This window comes from Elgaria multicarinata, chromosome 4 (assembly GCF_023053635.1).
Source record: "Elgaria multicarinata webbii isolate HBS135686 ecotype San Diego chromosome 4, rElgMul1.1.pri, whole genome shotgun sequence".
Classification (NCBI taxonomy): Eukaryota; Metazoa; Chordata; class Lepidosauria; order Squamata; family Anguidae; genus Elgaria; species Elgaria multicarinata.
Window position 1 is genome coordinate 89940382 of NC_086174.1, and position 17623 is coordinate 89958004.

At 41.6% G+C, this 17623-nt stretch overlaps 2 protein-coding genes across 3 annotated transcripts in view; one reads left to right on the forward strand and one right to left on the reverse strand.

The window, feature by feature from the left end:
- Positions 1-1916, reverse strand: part of NT5DC1 (5'-nucleotidase domain containing 1) — a 124782-nt gene extending 122866 nt beyond the window's left edge. The window contains exon 1 of the mRNA XM_063124760.1: positions 1771-1916. Within this exon, the coding sequence (XP_062980830.1) occupies positions 1771-1863 (93 nt within the window). The 5' untranslated portion in view covers positions 1864-1916. The remainder of the gene's footprint in view (positions 1-1770) is intronic.
- An 8990-nt stretch (positions 1917-10906) lies between these two features.
- FRK (fyn related Src family tyrosine kinase) overlaps positions 10907-17623 on the forward strand; it is a 40858-nt gene continuing 34141 nt past the window's right edge. Inside the window, exon 1 of one of the 2 annotated variants that reach the window (XM_063125742.1) lies at positions 10907-10970. Coding sequence is in view for 1 of the 2 variants with exons in the window: in XM_063125741.1 (XP_062981811.1) it covers positions 11366-11811 (446 nt within the window). In the remaining variant the exon portion in view is untranslated. Of the gene's footprint in view, positions 10971-11201; positions 11812-17623 lie in introns of those variants that run through there. The other variant, XM_063125741.1, reaches the window with a different exon arrangement.

Here is a 17623-nt window from a genome sequence, read left to right on the forward strand (position 1 = left end):
TAATTTGGAAGAGGGGGAGGCAAATGAAGGTATCTAAAGGGAAATCTTCCGCCCAATCTTCAAACCCCAGGTCCTAGAACTCTTAGGCAGGAGCCACACTACTGCTTTAAAGCGGTATTGAAGTGCACTGACAACTGTTGGGGCCCATTGACGCATACCATATACCTTTCATACCACTTTCATGGTGTTATATCCTGCTTGGTGTAGATGTGTCATGGGTCCCAACAGTTGTCAGTGCACTTCAGTACCACTATAAAGCAGTAGTATGGCTCCTGCCTTTTATATACCGCTTTCATAGTGGAATATCCTGCTTGGTGTAGATGAGCTCTTAGTGGGAAGCCATGTCAGTTAAATTGGCGTAAAGGAAGTACACCACTAGGATCAACAGCTGAAGGTGAGATTTTATTCTGGTTATATAAATACTAGATCTTATCATGTAATGGCTGCTTAGCATTATTGTGCCTGGACTATGAGTAAAAACCAGTATCTTGCCCAAACTGATTTTCATCATATGCTTCTGAATCTCTATTACTCACTGCAATGAGGCTTGCACAAAGACTCCTAGTGGATCCAGTTCAGGAGTGGGAAAATTCTAGCCCTCCAGATGTTTTCCCTACAACTCCCATCATCCTTCACCAGTGCTATGCTGACAACACTTGACAGCCACAAGCTGCCTACCCCTGCTATAGGAAGGGGGGGGGGAGGGATCAAAGGGTAAACAACTGTTTGCCTTCAAGTTTGTGAACTAACTTGGTTTGAAAATAAAATGTTTTTTTTCCCAGCAAAAGAAAAACGTGTTTGTGTATTATTTTTAAAAACATATTTCAATTTGTTTGTAAGCAGCCTTAAGCTGTCCTCCCCACCCAATATAAACCAAACGGTTGGTGTTCATTTTTCTTAAATACAGAAAACTTGAAAATACAAAAATATAAATTCTCAAACCGGGTAGGCCGGAGAGCGATAATAACCCTCCTGTACCGCAAAGGTTGCAGTGCATATTAACGAGTGTATATTAACTTGTAAGTATCCATTGAAAATAGTGGGACTTAATTTTGAGGAAACATGTGCATCTAGCAGCACAAGCACTCGGCTGAGTTCCGACATGCTAATTAACGGGGGGAGGGGGGGAATAGGAACAGAATGGGAAACAACCGTCCGAACTCAGCCAACTCAGAAATAAGCCCCATTGAGTTCCATGGGAGTTTCTCCCTCCGATCTGAGTGTATATAGGATTACAACCCCACAACACAGAGACACGTTTATTTGGGAGTTCAACCTCGCTGCGTCCAATTCCCTGGCGACTGTCTTTCCGCAGGAACACAGCCTAGGAACTTGGGGTAGGACTTCTAGCTCTAACCGGCAGGCCCGCTAGAAAGGCTGCTTAGGCCGGCCCCAAACGCCCGCCGCCTCTTTCCGCTTCCTTCACACCCCACCGCCCCGTCCCCGTCCGACGCCGCCTGCTAGGCTTGTTTTAGCCGCATGCAGACGTCAGAGCGCCACTTTTAGCCGGCAGTGACCCCGCGCGAGGCTTAGGCGGCGACCTGTTCATGGGCCCCACACGCCATTTCCCTCTCCCCCCCCCGCTCCCTTCCGGGGAAGAGCCGCCCAGGCAGCCCCAGGAGTCGCTTTGCGGAGCTGGCAAAGCCGGACGGCCGCTGCGGAAACTCCCTCCCTCCACGTTGCCGCTTCCCAACTGCGCTGCTGCAGCCAGCGGGGCCGCGAGTGCAAAGGCACCAGCCTGCCGCCCTTCCTGCCAGCTTGGCCGCTCACCCGGGCGCTCTCCACCAGGTTGTAGCGACACAGCGTGTGGTCCAGGTCGAAGCCGACCACTTCGCAGTCGGCCAGAGAGAAACACCGGGCCATGGCGGCGGCGGCGGCGGCGCCTTGCTTTCCCTTCTCCGCCAGAGAAGCTGCTGCTGCTGGGCTGAGCGTGTGGCGGCGACTTCCTGCGGTAGCTGGTTCTACTCCGCCAGCTGCCAGCTGTTGGTGCCCCGTGGCTTACAGCTATCTTGCTCTTCAGCCCGCCTCTCCGTCTCTTCCCTCGCGTGCTTCTGCCGGCACGGTGCCGGCGTCGTCCCGCGTGGACCGAGGGGCACCAAAGTCATCCTTCTCTCTCTCTTCCCCTCCCCGCCTTTCCCCAAATGCACTACCTAGCCCTGGCCAGGCGGGCCCTAGGTAAGTTGGTAGGGGTCACGTCTGTCATGAAGGACCAGTTGATCAGCCCAAAGTCAGAGTCCAACGCCAGAGTGTTGCTGGAACATGGGGTGGTTGTTCAGAGTGTATTCTCAAAGACACCTTCCCCATCCCTGAACAGGTGAAATATGCTTATTGCATATTTAAGGTGAGGCTCATTTGCAGACTGATTTGAGTCTTGTCACTTTAATTCATGGAAAGATGAGTCAAGAGATTGGCCCTGTTCAGAAGACACCTTAAACCACAGCTTTAACCATGGTGAATAAGGCTTTTTGCCTTATTTGCCATGGTTTAAGGTCTTCTGTACATAGCCATTGATCAGTTAATTGATTGCATTTATATCCTGCCTTTTTGCCTCTAAGGAACTTAAGGCAGAGTAGGTGCCTTAAGAAACGTCTCCTCCCATATGTACCTGGCCGGACCTTAAGATCATCTGCAGGGGCCCTTCTCCGTGAGCCCCTGCCAAAGGAAGTGAGGCAGGTGGCTACTAGGAGGAGGGCTTTCTCCGCTGTGGCACCCCGGTTGTGGAATGAGCTCCCCAGAGAGGTCCGCCTGGCGCCTACACTGTACTCGTCACCAGCTGAAGACCTTTTTATTCACTCAGTATTTTAACACTTAATTTTAACTTAAATTTAAATTTTACTGTTTTAACTCTGTATTTTAATCTTATATCAATTTTGCTGTGTGGTTTTATCCTGGTTGTGCTTTTTATACTGTATTTTGTGTTTGTGCTTTTAACCTGTTGGTTGTTTTATTATGGTTTTAATTTTTGTGAACCGCCCAGAGAGCTTCGGCTATTGGGCGGTATAAAAATGTAATAAATAAATAAATAAATAAATAAATAAAGAGTACATAATCCTCCTCTCCATTTTATCCTCACCTGTGACATAGGTTGGGCTGAGAGTCTGGCCCAAAGTCACCCAGTGTGCTTCCATGGCTGAGTGGATACTAGAACCTGGATCTCCCAACTCCCAGTCCAACACTTTAGCCACTACACCACACTGGTGAATTATGGAGTTACAGAATTCCAGAGACTTTAGTTGTGCAGAACCCTGTGGGTGTACTAGCTGCCTTCAGACCCCCTGGCCATTTTCTTGTTCCCCACAGCGATCAGCCAGAAGGATCTGGAAAGGTCATAAGCAGCCCTTCCTTACCTTTTGAACTTAACAACGGGTATTCCGGAGTGTACCTGGCTCTGAACATTTGCCCTGCCTCCTTTGTGGAACTTTACTGTTTCACTTTGGAAAAGCAGCTGCAGCCCTGATCCAAATCCTGCTGAGTTATTATTAACCATGGAGGGAGATAGGGTGAGTGCCTATGGGGCAAGATGTATTATGGAGGGACTCCTGTTCCCCCCCAGTGTCTTCCCCCCAAATTGATAAGCTTACCAGGCTGTGGTACGGCAGGGACTCCTCTTTGTTTCTTTCCTTACATTTTACTAGGGCAGTAGGTTTGCTGTGAAGGGCTGGCCAAGGCTGTAGACATCCTCCGTCTTTTCCCCAGAATGCCTGTGAGCTCTGATGTATTATTCAGGGGAAATTAAGAGGTGCTGGCAACAAGGTTCCAGAATTTGTTCTATCATGATGCCAGGACTGGAGGGGAAAAATTGCAGGCAACACCTTTTAAGCTTTCCCATTTTTCTGTCGCTATTAGCAGTTTTGGTAGCTGAGGGAGCAATCCAGATTGAGCAGGGGGGGGGAAGAGTTACGCCCCTCTTAGTTTGCCCTTCAGTTGAGTTCTAAACTGGGGATTTATTAGCCTATACAACCCTACACAATTCACAATCTTAGCCACTACATTAAACAAGCTTTGCAAGGGAGGGAATCGATATAGTCAAAAGTTAAAATAACACCCCAGATAACAACAGTGAAGTAATCAAATAAATGTTCTGGGAAATTCCTGCAGTAAAAAAACAGGCCAGAATATTTCCTTGTATAATAAAATAGTTTTTCTTTCTGGCACACAGAAAACTAAAAGCTAACAGCCCAGCCACATGATTGAACATTAAAGCAGATAAGTGCTTAGGATGGGTACCATATAGTCACAAACCATGCTACTACAGGCACTTAGCTGGTGCAACTTTTTTTAAAAATAGAGCATGTTACCGTAATTTTTCCATTGGGAACTAATGCTGCAAACCACACTAAGGCTACAGAGTCTCTTTGATTTCAGGGGGAGTTCATTTCTCTGGCTTTATATTTTATACAATGTCTAGTGTCAGCATACTAATCTTCCCCCTTCCTCTTTTTTTTTTTTTTAAGAGTAGTGCGGCAACCTTTCCTTCTGCTACTGTAGACTATAAGGCCTAATCTACATCAGCCGTTTATTCGGGAATAATACTGAGGTCCTCCCTACCACGCGACATGACGTTCACCTACTCCTGTGGTGATCTAGGGACAATTCCTCAGTTATTCAGGAATATCACTGACAGTTGTAGGAATATCACTGGTTACAAGTAAAACATTTCAAAGAGCTTCTTTAGTTTAATTTTAGGTCAAGTTTCAGAAACATGCACTTCTTAAAGAGAACAAAGCTTTATCTTACCCAAATAACATTTCTGACCTTAAGGAAAAAGGAGTGTAGAGAAACTAGGTGAAGACCAATATTCTTTCTTAAAGTTCTTCTGTTTTGCGTCTTATATTTATATGTATTCTTATGTGCTACTTACATTTGTTTCACAAAGAATGGAATTCAGCTCATAACATTTCCCAAGATTTCCAGCTCTGATTTGGAATGATATATTTATAACTTTGTCAGCTTTGCTGAGCTATGCATTTCCTTATGATCCCAAAACAGGATACCATCTGCTTGTTTTTCACATGTATTGTTTGCTATTTTAAATCTGAGGTATTTTTCAGTTCTATTTACTTCTCACAATATTTCATGTCATATTTCACTTACCTGCATCATAGGCAGAGCATATGGATAATACTACACATAAACAGATGTCCTTCTTTTGTACATAAAGCACATTTTCCCTGAATTTATATGGGGAAACGGTTCTACTTTCCTTTTCTCATGTTACTTAAGAATAGCAAGCTCAGAGCTCAGCAAAAAGTTCAGTCAAAGATCATATCGTGAGCAAAAATGCTTCATCTTGAATTAAACCAATTCAATCTTAATCTGGAAATATATTATGGGGAGAGCAATCCTACTGTCCCTGGAGAGCATCCCAAAGACCATAGGATTCTTCAGAGCCCATGCCCTTCAAGGCCATAGACACTGCTGCCACCTTGAAAGGGAACTCCAGACTCCAATCCCTCCCTTGCCCCTTCACAGCTGCCACAGAAAGCAAAAAGTACCACAACTCCTGTATTATGAGGTTGCAGGACCTTGGAGAGGGAGTGTTGTCATGGGAGTGGAGGAGACAGGAGAGGCCAGGTTACGTCTCTAAGAAAAACAACAACAAAGGAGGACAGAGAAGTGAAAAATGCCTCTGTTGCTCCTCCTACGCTCTTGTCAGCCCAGCAGGGCATTGGTTACTTAGAAGCCTCCGAAGCTCCCATGCAACAAGGGTGCAACCCATAGGACTGCACCCTAAATATTTCATTTGTTTGTTTATGAGAGTTATAGAAAAGACATGTAAGATCAATATCTCCTTTACCATGAATATTGGCAAGGTAGGACTTTTGCAAAGACTTTTGAGGCAAATATTTGTTACAAGTCATCATATCTGGGAAAAACTTAACAAGGTGTTAGGAAATGCCTGAAACTCAGTGCTGCAATGAGCAAAGGTAGAACAATTGTATTGGCCTTCCAGGTTCCAGCATAGCTCTAGCTACTCATCCCATGTGTTGCTTCTGACTTGGCCTGCCTATTAATGCTTCTAGCTCTAGCCTCAGTCCATGTGCAATAGCTGGATTCTGACCTTATGCATATGGCTGTCTAAATACTTTCCAAGTCATTTCACTTCTAGAATTTCCTAGCTATTCCCCAGTCTCTCTGTGCATGTCTTATCTCAATATCCTGCCAAGATCCAGTTCCTTTCTACTGGGATTCATTCTTAACTAGACATTGGAAAGATACGTAGGCAAATTGATATGGTTTTGGCTTAAAACGAAATACTTTGATTCAGGCAAATTGATTTGGTTTTGATGCACAAGTACATTGAGTTACATGATTTGTAGCACAGGTTATAATTCATTTTTGTAAATGTGAGTAGGTGTTTTGAATAATAATAATAATAATAATAATAATAATAATAATAATAATATATTTATTTATTTATTTATTACCCGCCTCTCCCTTTGATCGAGGCGGGAAACAACATTAGTACATGAATCAAAACATTTTTAAAATTCTTGACTTTACATTAATCTAGGTAGGCCTGCCGGAAAAGGCTAGTCTTCAAAGCTGCCTTAAAATCACAGAGAGAGTTAGTATTACAAATCTCCTTCAGCAGGCCATTCCATAATCCAGGGGTGACAGAAGAAAAGGTCCTCTGGGAAACTGATGTATCAATAAGCTTGATGTTAATGGATCCTTAAACTATGTGTACAAGGATATTTCAGGAAGTAATGGTTATTTCTACCATATAGCATAGGAAGCCATTTTGTTAATACCTTCCAAAACACCATTGTAAAGTAAGGTGCCAATTAATGTGTAAATAATAAGTATTATATATTCCTGAAACACAAATGTTCCAGCTTTATTACAGCTGTGATTTAATTACCCAGTAAAAAATTTTTTTAAAGCGAAAACGTAAAATAATATTGCTGTCAAAGTTCCTCCTGCATTAAACTAACTTCTAATTTGTTTATGGAATTATTATCCTTTGCTTAGCCAAGAAAAGCATGTTTTACAGCTGTGTTTAATCATTACAATTACTTTGTATAAGTAAACAAGACCTAAGCTGATACTAAATTAAATGGAATAGGATTTAATGGAATTAGAGGTAACGGCAGGTCTTTATCAGGGAAAATGTTATTTTTAAGAAGATGTATACCAGTAGACCACAAGCTGTGCATTTAAAGCAAGTTTAAAATGCTATAATTTCCAAAAGTTGGTTTATATAAAATGCTAACAGGCAGAAAGACTGTTGAACAACTGGAGCAGTAAGAGTGTCATCAGATGGGGAAAATGTGTTTCCTTACCGTCACTTCTCTGTCTGCGTGTTTGTCCCTCATTACTTCCTCATTCTCAAGGAAGAGGAAAGAGGAAGTAAACAATGTGTACACGGCTCACTCAGTGGACTATTTTGATTGCTCTGCTTCTTCTGCACACAATAGGAGATAGAGGCAAGTTCCGTCTCAAAAAAGAAGGCTAGAATGGGTGGGAGGCAGACGACGTCTGTGAGTGCCCAGTAAAGAACATGCAATAAAATGCTTGTCTGATGGAGCTTTAAGAGTTTATAAATTTCAGTACAATCATGACAGACACTTCCTGTTAAGAGTAGCAGTCAGTTACAACAGATGGAGGTGAACCTACCTGTCCTGGCTAAGAATGGAAGTCAAGTGGTGAAAGTTTACATATAAATATGAACACAGCATTGTTATACCAGGGGTATCCAATGAGTTGGAGGGCCAATCGTTCCAGCACTAGCAAAATAACCTCAATTGTTAGCTCTTGTCTCCCCCTCAAGGTGTGAACACCCATGATCTAATTGCAACTCATAAGTCTCCATTCTCTATATAATATTATTAGACGCTACTTCTAAAACTGCAACATTCCTTGGCAAAACACCTGCACCTCATTTATCCTGCCAATTTACATTTCCTTGTCATCTGAAAGTGCAATCCGATGCATATTTAGACAGAAGAAGTCCTGCAGCTACCAGCATTCCCCCAGCAAACATAGGATTTCACCCTAAGTCTTCTTTTCCACTAACCTAAGGCCATTACCCACCCTACACCATTTCCTGTTAACTGTAAATACTGGCAGTTCTTGACATTTGCGCTGCTAAGTTAAGTAGCAGTTTAACTTAAGCAGCCTCTATATTATTATGTATTTGTTGGTAAACCAACCCCTTTCCTAAAGTGAGACATTATTTTGTATTCTTATCACTGAAGATGGTCCAACAATTTGTGTAGAGTTGTGAAGGAGGCCACAATGGCCTTTGAAAAGCCCCCTGCTGGACTTACAGTTGACAGCTTTGAGTTACAGTCTCTGAATGTTCTGCATCAATATAGTATTTTATTTAAGATGAGGTTCATTTGCAGCATTTTGTCACACATCGGGGGCTGCTTGGGTGGTCCTCTGTGTGTACAGAAAGCTGAAGAAGAAGGCTATCAATGCTATTAGTCCTGATGAATGTATACTACCTCCAATATCAGAGGTAGTATACCTACATATGTACACCAGTTGCTAGGGAACATGAGTGGGAAGGCGCTGTTGCCTGTGGGTTTCCTGTGGGGAGCTGGCTGGCCACTATGTGAACAGCATGCTGGACTAGATGGATCCCTGGTCTGATCCAGCATTGTTCTTATGTACCCCAAGAAGATTTTTTTAAAAAGAAAAAAGTACCCCAGCCCATCTGCTGGGCTGTGTAGATGAAGAGATAGAGCTTAGCAGGTGACGTATTGTTTGGGAATGGATAGTGTATGTAGGAAACATAATCCAGATGAAATTACTGTTGGTCAGGGGCACTGATCCATCTAGGGCAGCCTTTCCCAACCTGTTGCCTTCCAAAAGTGTTGGAGTGCAATGTCCATCATTTCTGAGTTGCAGTCCAGTACAAGGCACTAGGTTATAGAAGGCTGATCTAGGGGTAAGTGTACAGCATGCCTTTGATGGAGTCGCATTCCCCCTTAAACTGCACAATTACAGCTTGGGGGAAGCGGGATTGCTTTTTAAAACCAGTTTTGCTGATATCCCATCTGCTGTTGTCGTTCATGCTTTGGACTGGACTATTTTGCATAGGCATGTGAAAAGCTTCCAGAAACTTTCATTGGCCCTGGATGCCAGAGCAGAGTATTCTGATCCGCTCTCATCTTCATTGATTGCTATTTCTGACTCAATTCAAGATTCTTACCTCTAAAGCCCTAAATGATTTTAGACATGAAAGACACAACACTGAGCTGGCCATCCTGAACTGAGACTTATCCAGAATGTTAGAGGTTCCCCATTGCTGTGGCAACGACTCTACTTCTTCGGAAAAGGAGTGGGGCGAGATGCTGAATGCAGATACAATGAGAATGTCTCTGCGAAAAATGTGTCTAAATTGCTATCGAGCACATAGCTCTGCTGTGGTAATTCGTTATGTTTGAAATGCAGATAGACCAGGAGAACTGCTTCCCTGTTTCCTTCAGGTTTGCTACCTGACGACTGTTTCATTAACCCAAGTCAGCAAATTACACTTGGTTCTTAAGGATAGAATTAGCTGAAGAATATAAAAACATGACCTGAATGCAGAGCCTTCCTGCACCTCGGACTGTACTTAGCTGGAGAGAGAAAGAGGCTTCAAGAACATACCTTGAGTATGGGAAAGGTTGTGCACTCCTTACCTGCATGTCTGTTTTCTGATAGAAGGATGGGCTTGGGTATGTTTTACATGATTGGAGGCCACCAGCTAGTTTGACTCTGTGTTGTGTTGAGGCTATGTGGAATGGTATGGGAAAGTCATTGCCTCTAAATTTCAGAAATAGGGCCGGCTCTACCATTAGGCAAACTGAGGTGGACTCCTCAGGCAGCAGGTTTTGGTATTGCTAGTTATTTAATGTATATTGGTTTGTTTTCGTTTTTGTTTTTTACTGCCAGCAAGGTGGGGTGAGGGAGCAGATGCTGCGTGCAGGATTTTTTTTGCCTCAGGCACCAAAACAATTTGACTGGCTTTAGGTACTATATACTTTGACCTGGTGTGTGATGTGGAACTTCACCACTGGCAGCAAAATGTCTTCAGCCAGCCTAAGAACAAATTACAATTTAAAACCTTTTTAAGGCTGTCGAAAGAGAAGGGCCATTCCATAGACAGATGTGGATCAATGGACACCATTCACCACTAATTGTCCGCGATAATAACAACAACAAAATAATACTGACACCCGAAGTGTCAGTATTAGCTAGGGTGACAGTGGAAATAATTATTTTGCCTATGAGGAAATATTGTCGTTTTATTGCAGAGAGAATGACATTTCTTTTACAAGAGCCTAATGAAGGAAGACTTTTTTGATTCTTTGAAAATAGTGACTAAAAGGGTCATTAGACAGGGTACGGGGTGGGTGGGGGACGTGTTTCCCTACCATCGCTTTGCCTCCTGATTCTGTCCCACAACAGGGGCGAGTAGCTTCTTCTTTCTTCACACGAGGAAGAAAAGGAAGCAAGCAATGACCATGTGGCCCATTCAGTGACCATTTTTATGGTGCAGGAAATATTGCAAATTAATAATTAGCATTACAACCAGAGTTGGATTTTCGGGGTGGGGTATTTTGAAGTGGGGAAAACGACAGAAGGAGCAGAAGACATGTGGGAAGGTTGCAGCAGCATTAAAATGATCCGTGAGTGACCAGTCATGAGCGTGCCATAAAACTTGTGTCTGATGATGCTCTAACAATAAGTGCACATTTGTTTTGTAATAAAATGTTCATCTGGGAAGGTCCTCAAGTGGGGAGGATTCATGTGTGTGTGTGTGTGAGAGAGAGAGAGAGAGAGAGAGAGGAGAAAAGGCAAACCAGGAAGTAAATGCAAAAAAAAAAAAAAAAAGTTTGTCCACATTTCAGCTTATTAAAACAACAGGGCAGTCAGGTTAGTTATTTATTACCAGGACTTACAAAGCTTGCAGAGTCTCACTGCTCTAGGAGTACATTTGAAGAGAATAAACGGAATGCGAAGGAGGGGGAAAGGTAGGAAGATTATGGTGGAAGGTTTCTGTTTACCTGTTTCTTTGCTTCTAGATTTTTTTGGCCCCTGACAGAGTGGTTTAGGTCTTACTCTCTGATCAGAAGAGGAAGTGAAAAATTCCCCTGAAACGAACAGTTGCATGTCAGTGCTCAGATTTCAATCCTGAGCGTGGTGCTGGAAGGCAAGGAGGAAACTCTTGGTGAAGACTTTAGAAGGTGGGTGGGAGAGAAGAAGACAGGCGTGTGGTTGTTTTTGCTTTTTGTACCCTAAAAAAATTGGGATTTTGAAATGTTAAAATGACACTTAATGAAAAAACTATGTTTAAAGTATTTATGAATGCTTAAGGTTAGGCAAAGGAGGCTGAAGGAATACAAGCCACAAAGGAGGAGGGAGCAGCATGGGGAACTGCTGTCGGAAGAGTTGTGCTTGCCTAGAACCCTACATACCTTGGCTTTTTGAAGCGTGTGACTGTGGGTCAGGAGATAAGCCTGGCCAAACGATCTGCAACACTTCTGTGATAGAAAAAGATTCCCAGGTTCGCCACTCCTCTGTAGGAGATTGCAGCAAAACTGTACTGGGCAGAACCAAAGAAAAAGACCTGCCTCCTCTTCCTCCATCGGAGCAGACTCGCAAATTTGTGGCCCTGTTTGATTTCCAAGCCCGTACGGAGGAAGACCTGAGCTTCCGAACTGGAGATAAACTTGAAGTGCTGGACACCTCTCAAGGGAGTTGGTGGATTGCGAAACGGCTTGTGGAGAATGGTTTTACCAAGCCTGGACAGAAACGACAAGGCTACATCCCAGCCAACTATGTTGCCCCTGACCAGAGTATTGAAGCTGAAGCGTAAGTTCTGCTACTTATTTATTTATTTATTTATTTATTTATTTATTATAATTTTATACAGTCCAATAGTCAAAGCTTTCTGGATGGTTATGAAAAAATGTGGACAACCATCATGTGGACAAGGGATGTTCAGCAGATCTAGGCCAAGAGCTACATTTGGAGGGCTGCATCATTATTTGGGTAATCAAGAAATTTGGAACAAATATAGGTTCCCTTGTATACTAATGAGATGCATATGATTTATTCATTCCTACTTATTTATGTGACAGGGCAAACTGCGAAGAGGGTACTGCTGATGTTGTAATAGTAGCCTAGCAAATCGACATGCATTCTTTTTAAATAATATTTAATTCGCTTTGAGAGAAGTAATTGTTATCTGATCCTTAATGAATACATAAGTTAAACTACCTAGGCATTAAAAAAAATCCCGTATGGTTCATTTCCTGTCTCATATACAGGGAATAGAAAAAATAGAAGGCTGTGGTTGAAATAGCAAAAACACAATTGGGGTGCTGAGGACTCAACCACAAAGACTCACATGTGAAATATAAGATAGACGCAATATATTACAAATGTGGGTGATATATACAGTACTCTTACATATACAGTTTGTAAATAAGTATACAAAACACTTTCGCCTTGCTGATACACTGCCTTAAACCCCTCCAAAAAAATCCAACGGTGCAGACGCCTCCGCCATATAGAAAACAATAACAATAATAGAGTCCAATGTGTCAGCAGTAAAGTCTCAATACCTTGTTACCAAACAGCATATGGGAAAAATATTTTTGTAGTAGAAGTACAGAATTGTATCTCCCCCCCCCCCCATTCACTAATCAGGGCGTCTAAATAAACATTCACATATGCTGTTTGGTAACATGGTATTGAGACTTTAGTGCTGACACATTGGACTCTATTATTGTTATTGTTTTCTTTATTGTCTATATGGTGGAGGCTTCTGCACCGTTGGATTTTTTTGGAGGGGTTTAAGGCAGTGTATCAGCAAGGAGAAAGTGTTTTGTATACTTATTTACGAACTGTGTATGTAAGAATACTGTATATATCACCCACATTTATATTGCGTCTATCTTATATTTCACGTGTGAGTCTTTGTGGTTGAGTCCTCAGCACCCCAATTGTGTTTTTGCTATTTCAACCACAGCCTTCTATTTTTTCTATTCCCTGTATATGAGACAGGAAATGAATCATACGGGATTTTATATAATGCCGTCTATCTTATATTTCACGTGTGAGTCTTTGTGGTTGAGTCCTCAGCACCACAATTGTGTTTTTTCATATACAGGGAAAACAAGTGATTGTTGCTTGGAAGAAGCAAATCACAAGGCCTCTTCTTTTATGTGTTTAGTGGAATGTAAAATGTAGGGGAAATGATATTTTAAGGTCTTGGTTTCCCTAAGATCACAGGACTGACAGTACTTGTTGGGGTCCTTAGAAAAGAATCAAAGACTTTCCCTCCTTAGAAGCAAGTGCTTTTTAATAGTTCTCTTTCAGTGAACCTGCTCTGAGATTGCCAAGGGTCACTTGTTTTGGTGAACTGAGAAGGGGTAAATTTGGCCAGTCTGTTGTAGTACTTCAGCCATAGCAGGGGAAAAATCTGTTTAGGTCTGACTTGGAGACATTGGGTCAAAGAGGAAGAGGGAGAGAGCGTGGGAGAGAGAGAGAGATTCACCTATGCTTTCCTGACCTATGAACTGCAGGATTGTTAATTTAGCTATTCCCACTGTATATTATTGCACCAAAGGCTGTGAGAGTTAATTGTAGCTTTTATTGTATCTTGTTTATATTAGACCAAAGACAGTGTGTGATTTGTATTTGCATGGAAGACAGGTGCTGCAGGAGCTTTCTTAACGCAGCCGGCATGCATTGTTGAACTTGGGAATATGTGCTGAAAGGAAGAGGCTTCTGGGGACATATTCCAAGTGTTGTGGCTGCATGGCCCCTATCTGCTGTGTTTGTAAGGAAACATGTCTCTTATTTACACCATTATATTTTGTTTGGAAAGCACCTAAAAAAAGCCCTGAGATACTGGGCGCCATACAAAAACTAGTTAAACATCACAGGGCCTCATCCCCAGGCTTACAGTCTAAAAATACAGACTCACAGGGGTAAAAAATATAGGAGGATAATTCATATGTGCTGAGGCACATATGAGTACTAATACATGTAATGTGGTATAGCTAGTAATGACTGTTCAGATACATGAATGTACGCATGAAGCAGGGCACCATCTATTTCTGTATTCATCTGCTTGGCCTTGCTATTCAGTTAGACCATTTCTCCAGTATCATATTTATTACTCTTCATGCCTTTTCTATGACCAGCTTTGTAATGTAACGTGTGCAAATTCCAGTGACTAATTTCTAAAAAGAGAGCATTCTGGAAACCATGTCCTTTGATCTCAAGTGTGTTGGTTCTGGATATTGTTTCTGGAACCTCAAAGCATAGCCTCATAGGTACTCTCTTCTCTAGTTAAGTATTTTGGATTCAGTCTGAAAATTAAGACAGTCTAAAACTTTGGTGAATCTACTCTCAAGTTATGCACTGGGAAATTGGCCCAAAGGTAATCAAAAGCAGTAACTTGAACAGGGGTGTGCACATCCTTTTTCTAGGAACTAATACCATCTCTCAGTCTCAGAGCTCCATCACACCTGAACGTTTGCCCTTGTATTATCCCCCTCCATTTACTTAGCATTTGAAAGCCTTACATTTCACTCATCTTCACACCTCTCCTCGGAATTGCTATTTCCCCCCCACCCCTCAGATCTCATTTGTACCTCCCCTTACAAGCTATTGGTTGTTCGCAGGGACACCTCGCCCTGGCATATCCCCTCCCTTTCATCAGCAATGTCGCCCGCCCTCAGAACATCAGATTGAGTATAATGGGATAAAAATACATGTAGAGGGTTGAGTGCATTGCTGGAAAAAACATTCCTTCCCCGCACTTGGAAACCTCGCAAAGAGGGTGGGGGGGAAGAGGCAAGATCAGGACAGGACATGGACGGCGTCATGTGAGTCCTTTGTATGCAATGCACCGTGACAGCAGGCTATAATGCTGGTGTGATGGAGCTCTCAGTCACTCATTCACTTACTCTCAGTCACTCTCTCTAAGAAAAGAGAAATTGAATCAATTTTTTATGCAAAATTTGAATTAATTTTGTTTGTGGCTAATACATTTGTTATGGCATAATGCCAGACCAGAACCCACTTTGCAATTATTGCATCTGCCAAAGTGGGCTCCGGTCCATGAAAGCTTATGCCACAATAACAGTGCCCAGTTTCTTGACAGTACACCCCATTGAAATCAATGTGAGACACAAAGTTTGTTTCCAGACAAGGCTTTTATTGCGCAATTATCCTGCCTCATTTGCAGAATTTTGTGGGGTTTCCAGATAACATTGTCTTCTATTTGTAATGGTGCTTCTCTACAGTTTCAATTGTTTACTCTTACTTTTTTTTGTTTATTTTATGAAGAAAATCCAGCCATGGAGGTTGTAAACTTTTAAATGCATAATTAACATGTATGGCAAGTACTGTATATATAAATGTGTGTGTGTATCTTTTGCTGTGTGTACACTCAGTATAAACCGTCTAGGATGTCCTAGTGAAATAGATGCATACAAGATACGTGTGGCTCACCAAGACAAATGCAGGCCATGAGCCACGTGGTGACCTGACAAAGACTTGATAAACCCCTTTCTTTGCTACATGCTAGTGTTTTCAACAGCAAGTGTTTTTCATGCACCTGGAAGGACATAATACCATAACTGCTCGTGATTGACAAGTTGGCATACAGACCTGATCTACTTGGATGTTTGGCACATTTTCCTACATGGAAAACTTAGGGAAAGTATAAAGTGTGAAGTGGCTTTCAGTCCCATTTCAGTTAATACCATTAAACACAAGTACTGGCAATTGCAGAGGCATGATCACTTTTAAAATTGAAGGCAGCATCTAAAATCACCGTCTCGTCTTGCTTCATTCTTTTAATGATGTGAATTCAATGGGCCAAGTTGCACACTTTATACAAACAACAGGCTGCTGATGTTGGTGGCATGCTAAGGTGTACTTGGTGCTATCAGAAATACACCTAGTGTGTCTTGCTTGAGTATTCCTGGAGTGCTTACCACTAATTTACGCATGCCCGGATGAACAGCTCATTAATTAAAAAATGTTCATGATGACCCCATTGTTGTTCCAGCACAGCATACTGCCTTGCATCTTAAGAAGCTACATTTGTATTGTTTCATGAGCATTTATTTAAGCTGTCCAGTTGAATCTATTTCTAGATAGGGACAAACCTCAGAAATCTCTATCTACCCATCCTTCCTGTTTATGATTTAGGGTGGAAAAAATAAAGAAAATTTAAACCTTAAATCAGGGCTCCCCAATTTTTTTTTTTAGACCCAAGGGCACATTTGGGAATTTGAAAAACTGCTGTGCGTACCACCACAAAATGGCTCTTATGGAGAGTGTGGCTAGTCATATAATGGCTGCCGTGGGAGCCTGGCTAGTCAAAAATACTTCAAAACAAAGAGAACCAAGTATATTGTAAAATCATTTGTTATGTTTACTTTTTCTTTTACCTGAAATAATCTGAAATATGGATATTTAATTCACGTCTGTACTGAATCACAAAAAGGATACTTCTGTTACTTCCGATACTTCTGATTCTTTTAAGCTACCAATAAGAACAAGGCAGTTCCAAGCTGTTTCAGGTCAAACTATACGTAACAGTTGGGTGATGGATTTCCTTGAAGGTGGTTAGTACTACTACTACTACTACTACTACTACTAATAATAATAATAATATTATACCACTTCAACAAATTTATTTCCTCCAAACTACTGTTTGCTCCTTGGACAAGATTTATGCATGCATATTTTATCTGTCTCCCATCAAGACAAAAGAGTGGTTACAGAAGGTATTTCTGATAAGATTTTTGTAGTTTGATCCTATGAACCTGTATAAAGCTTTGCTGTTTACATGGTGCAGATTTGTTTGTAGCAATGTATTTTCCCCTTTGAAGAATGCTTAAAAGGGCTTGGTCAGCATGTCAGATTTATGATGAAAATATTTATAGAATTTATTTTGGTGCTAGATTATTTTTAATGTTGTTGTTAATATGGGAATGTCTGCTTTTTGGGGCTAATATGAGGTAGATTTTGTTGGGCTAATTTGAGGTAGATTGACAATAATTAAAAAGATGAAGTAAACATTCTGATAATTCATTTTTAAAGGTTCGGCCTGAAATCCATAAGGACCTAGCACTTTATGTTTCATTGTCTTTATAATTACAGAACATTGAGACTAAATGGTATATTTAACATTTATTTATCAGCCTTAGAGCTTCTCTGCATGAGCGATTTATTGTTCATGATTGACCACTCATGGAAGTTTGCAGGTCCCTGACATGGCTCCATCAACCTCCATGATGTTGATGGCTCCATGGCTCCAGCAACTTCTCTGGGTAATCTTGCTTTTAAAAAGAGCAGAGATAATGCACTATTTAAAATTCTCACGGGATATCACAAAGGGGAAGTTTTCAATTACAGATTGCTGTCTGAAAGAGCCTGTAGTAAACGCTAAAAGACCTGGTAAAGATGCAGATTTTCCCCTTAATGTAGTCAATCTAGGAATTTCACAATCTTTACAAAATACTGCTATTTTCTCCTTTTCTGGCTCCTTTGTTTTGAATCGATATTTATAATTTTTAAAAAATATATATACAGATATTATATCTTTGTGTTGGATTGAATATTCTTGTAAAAACATTGATGGCAGAATATTCTG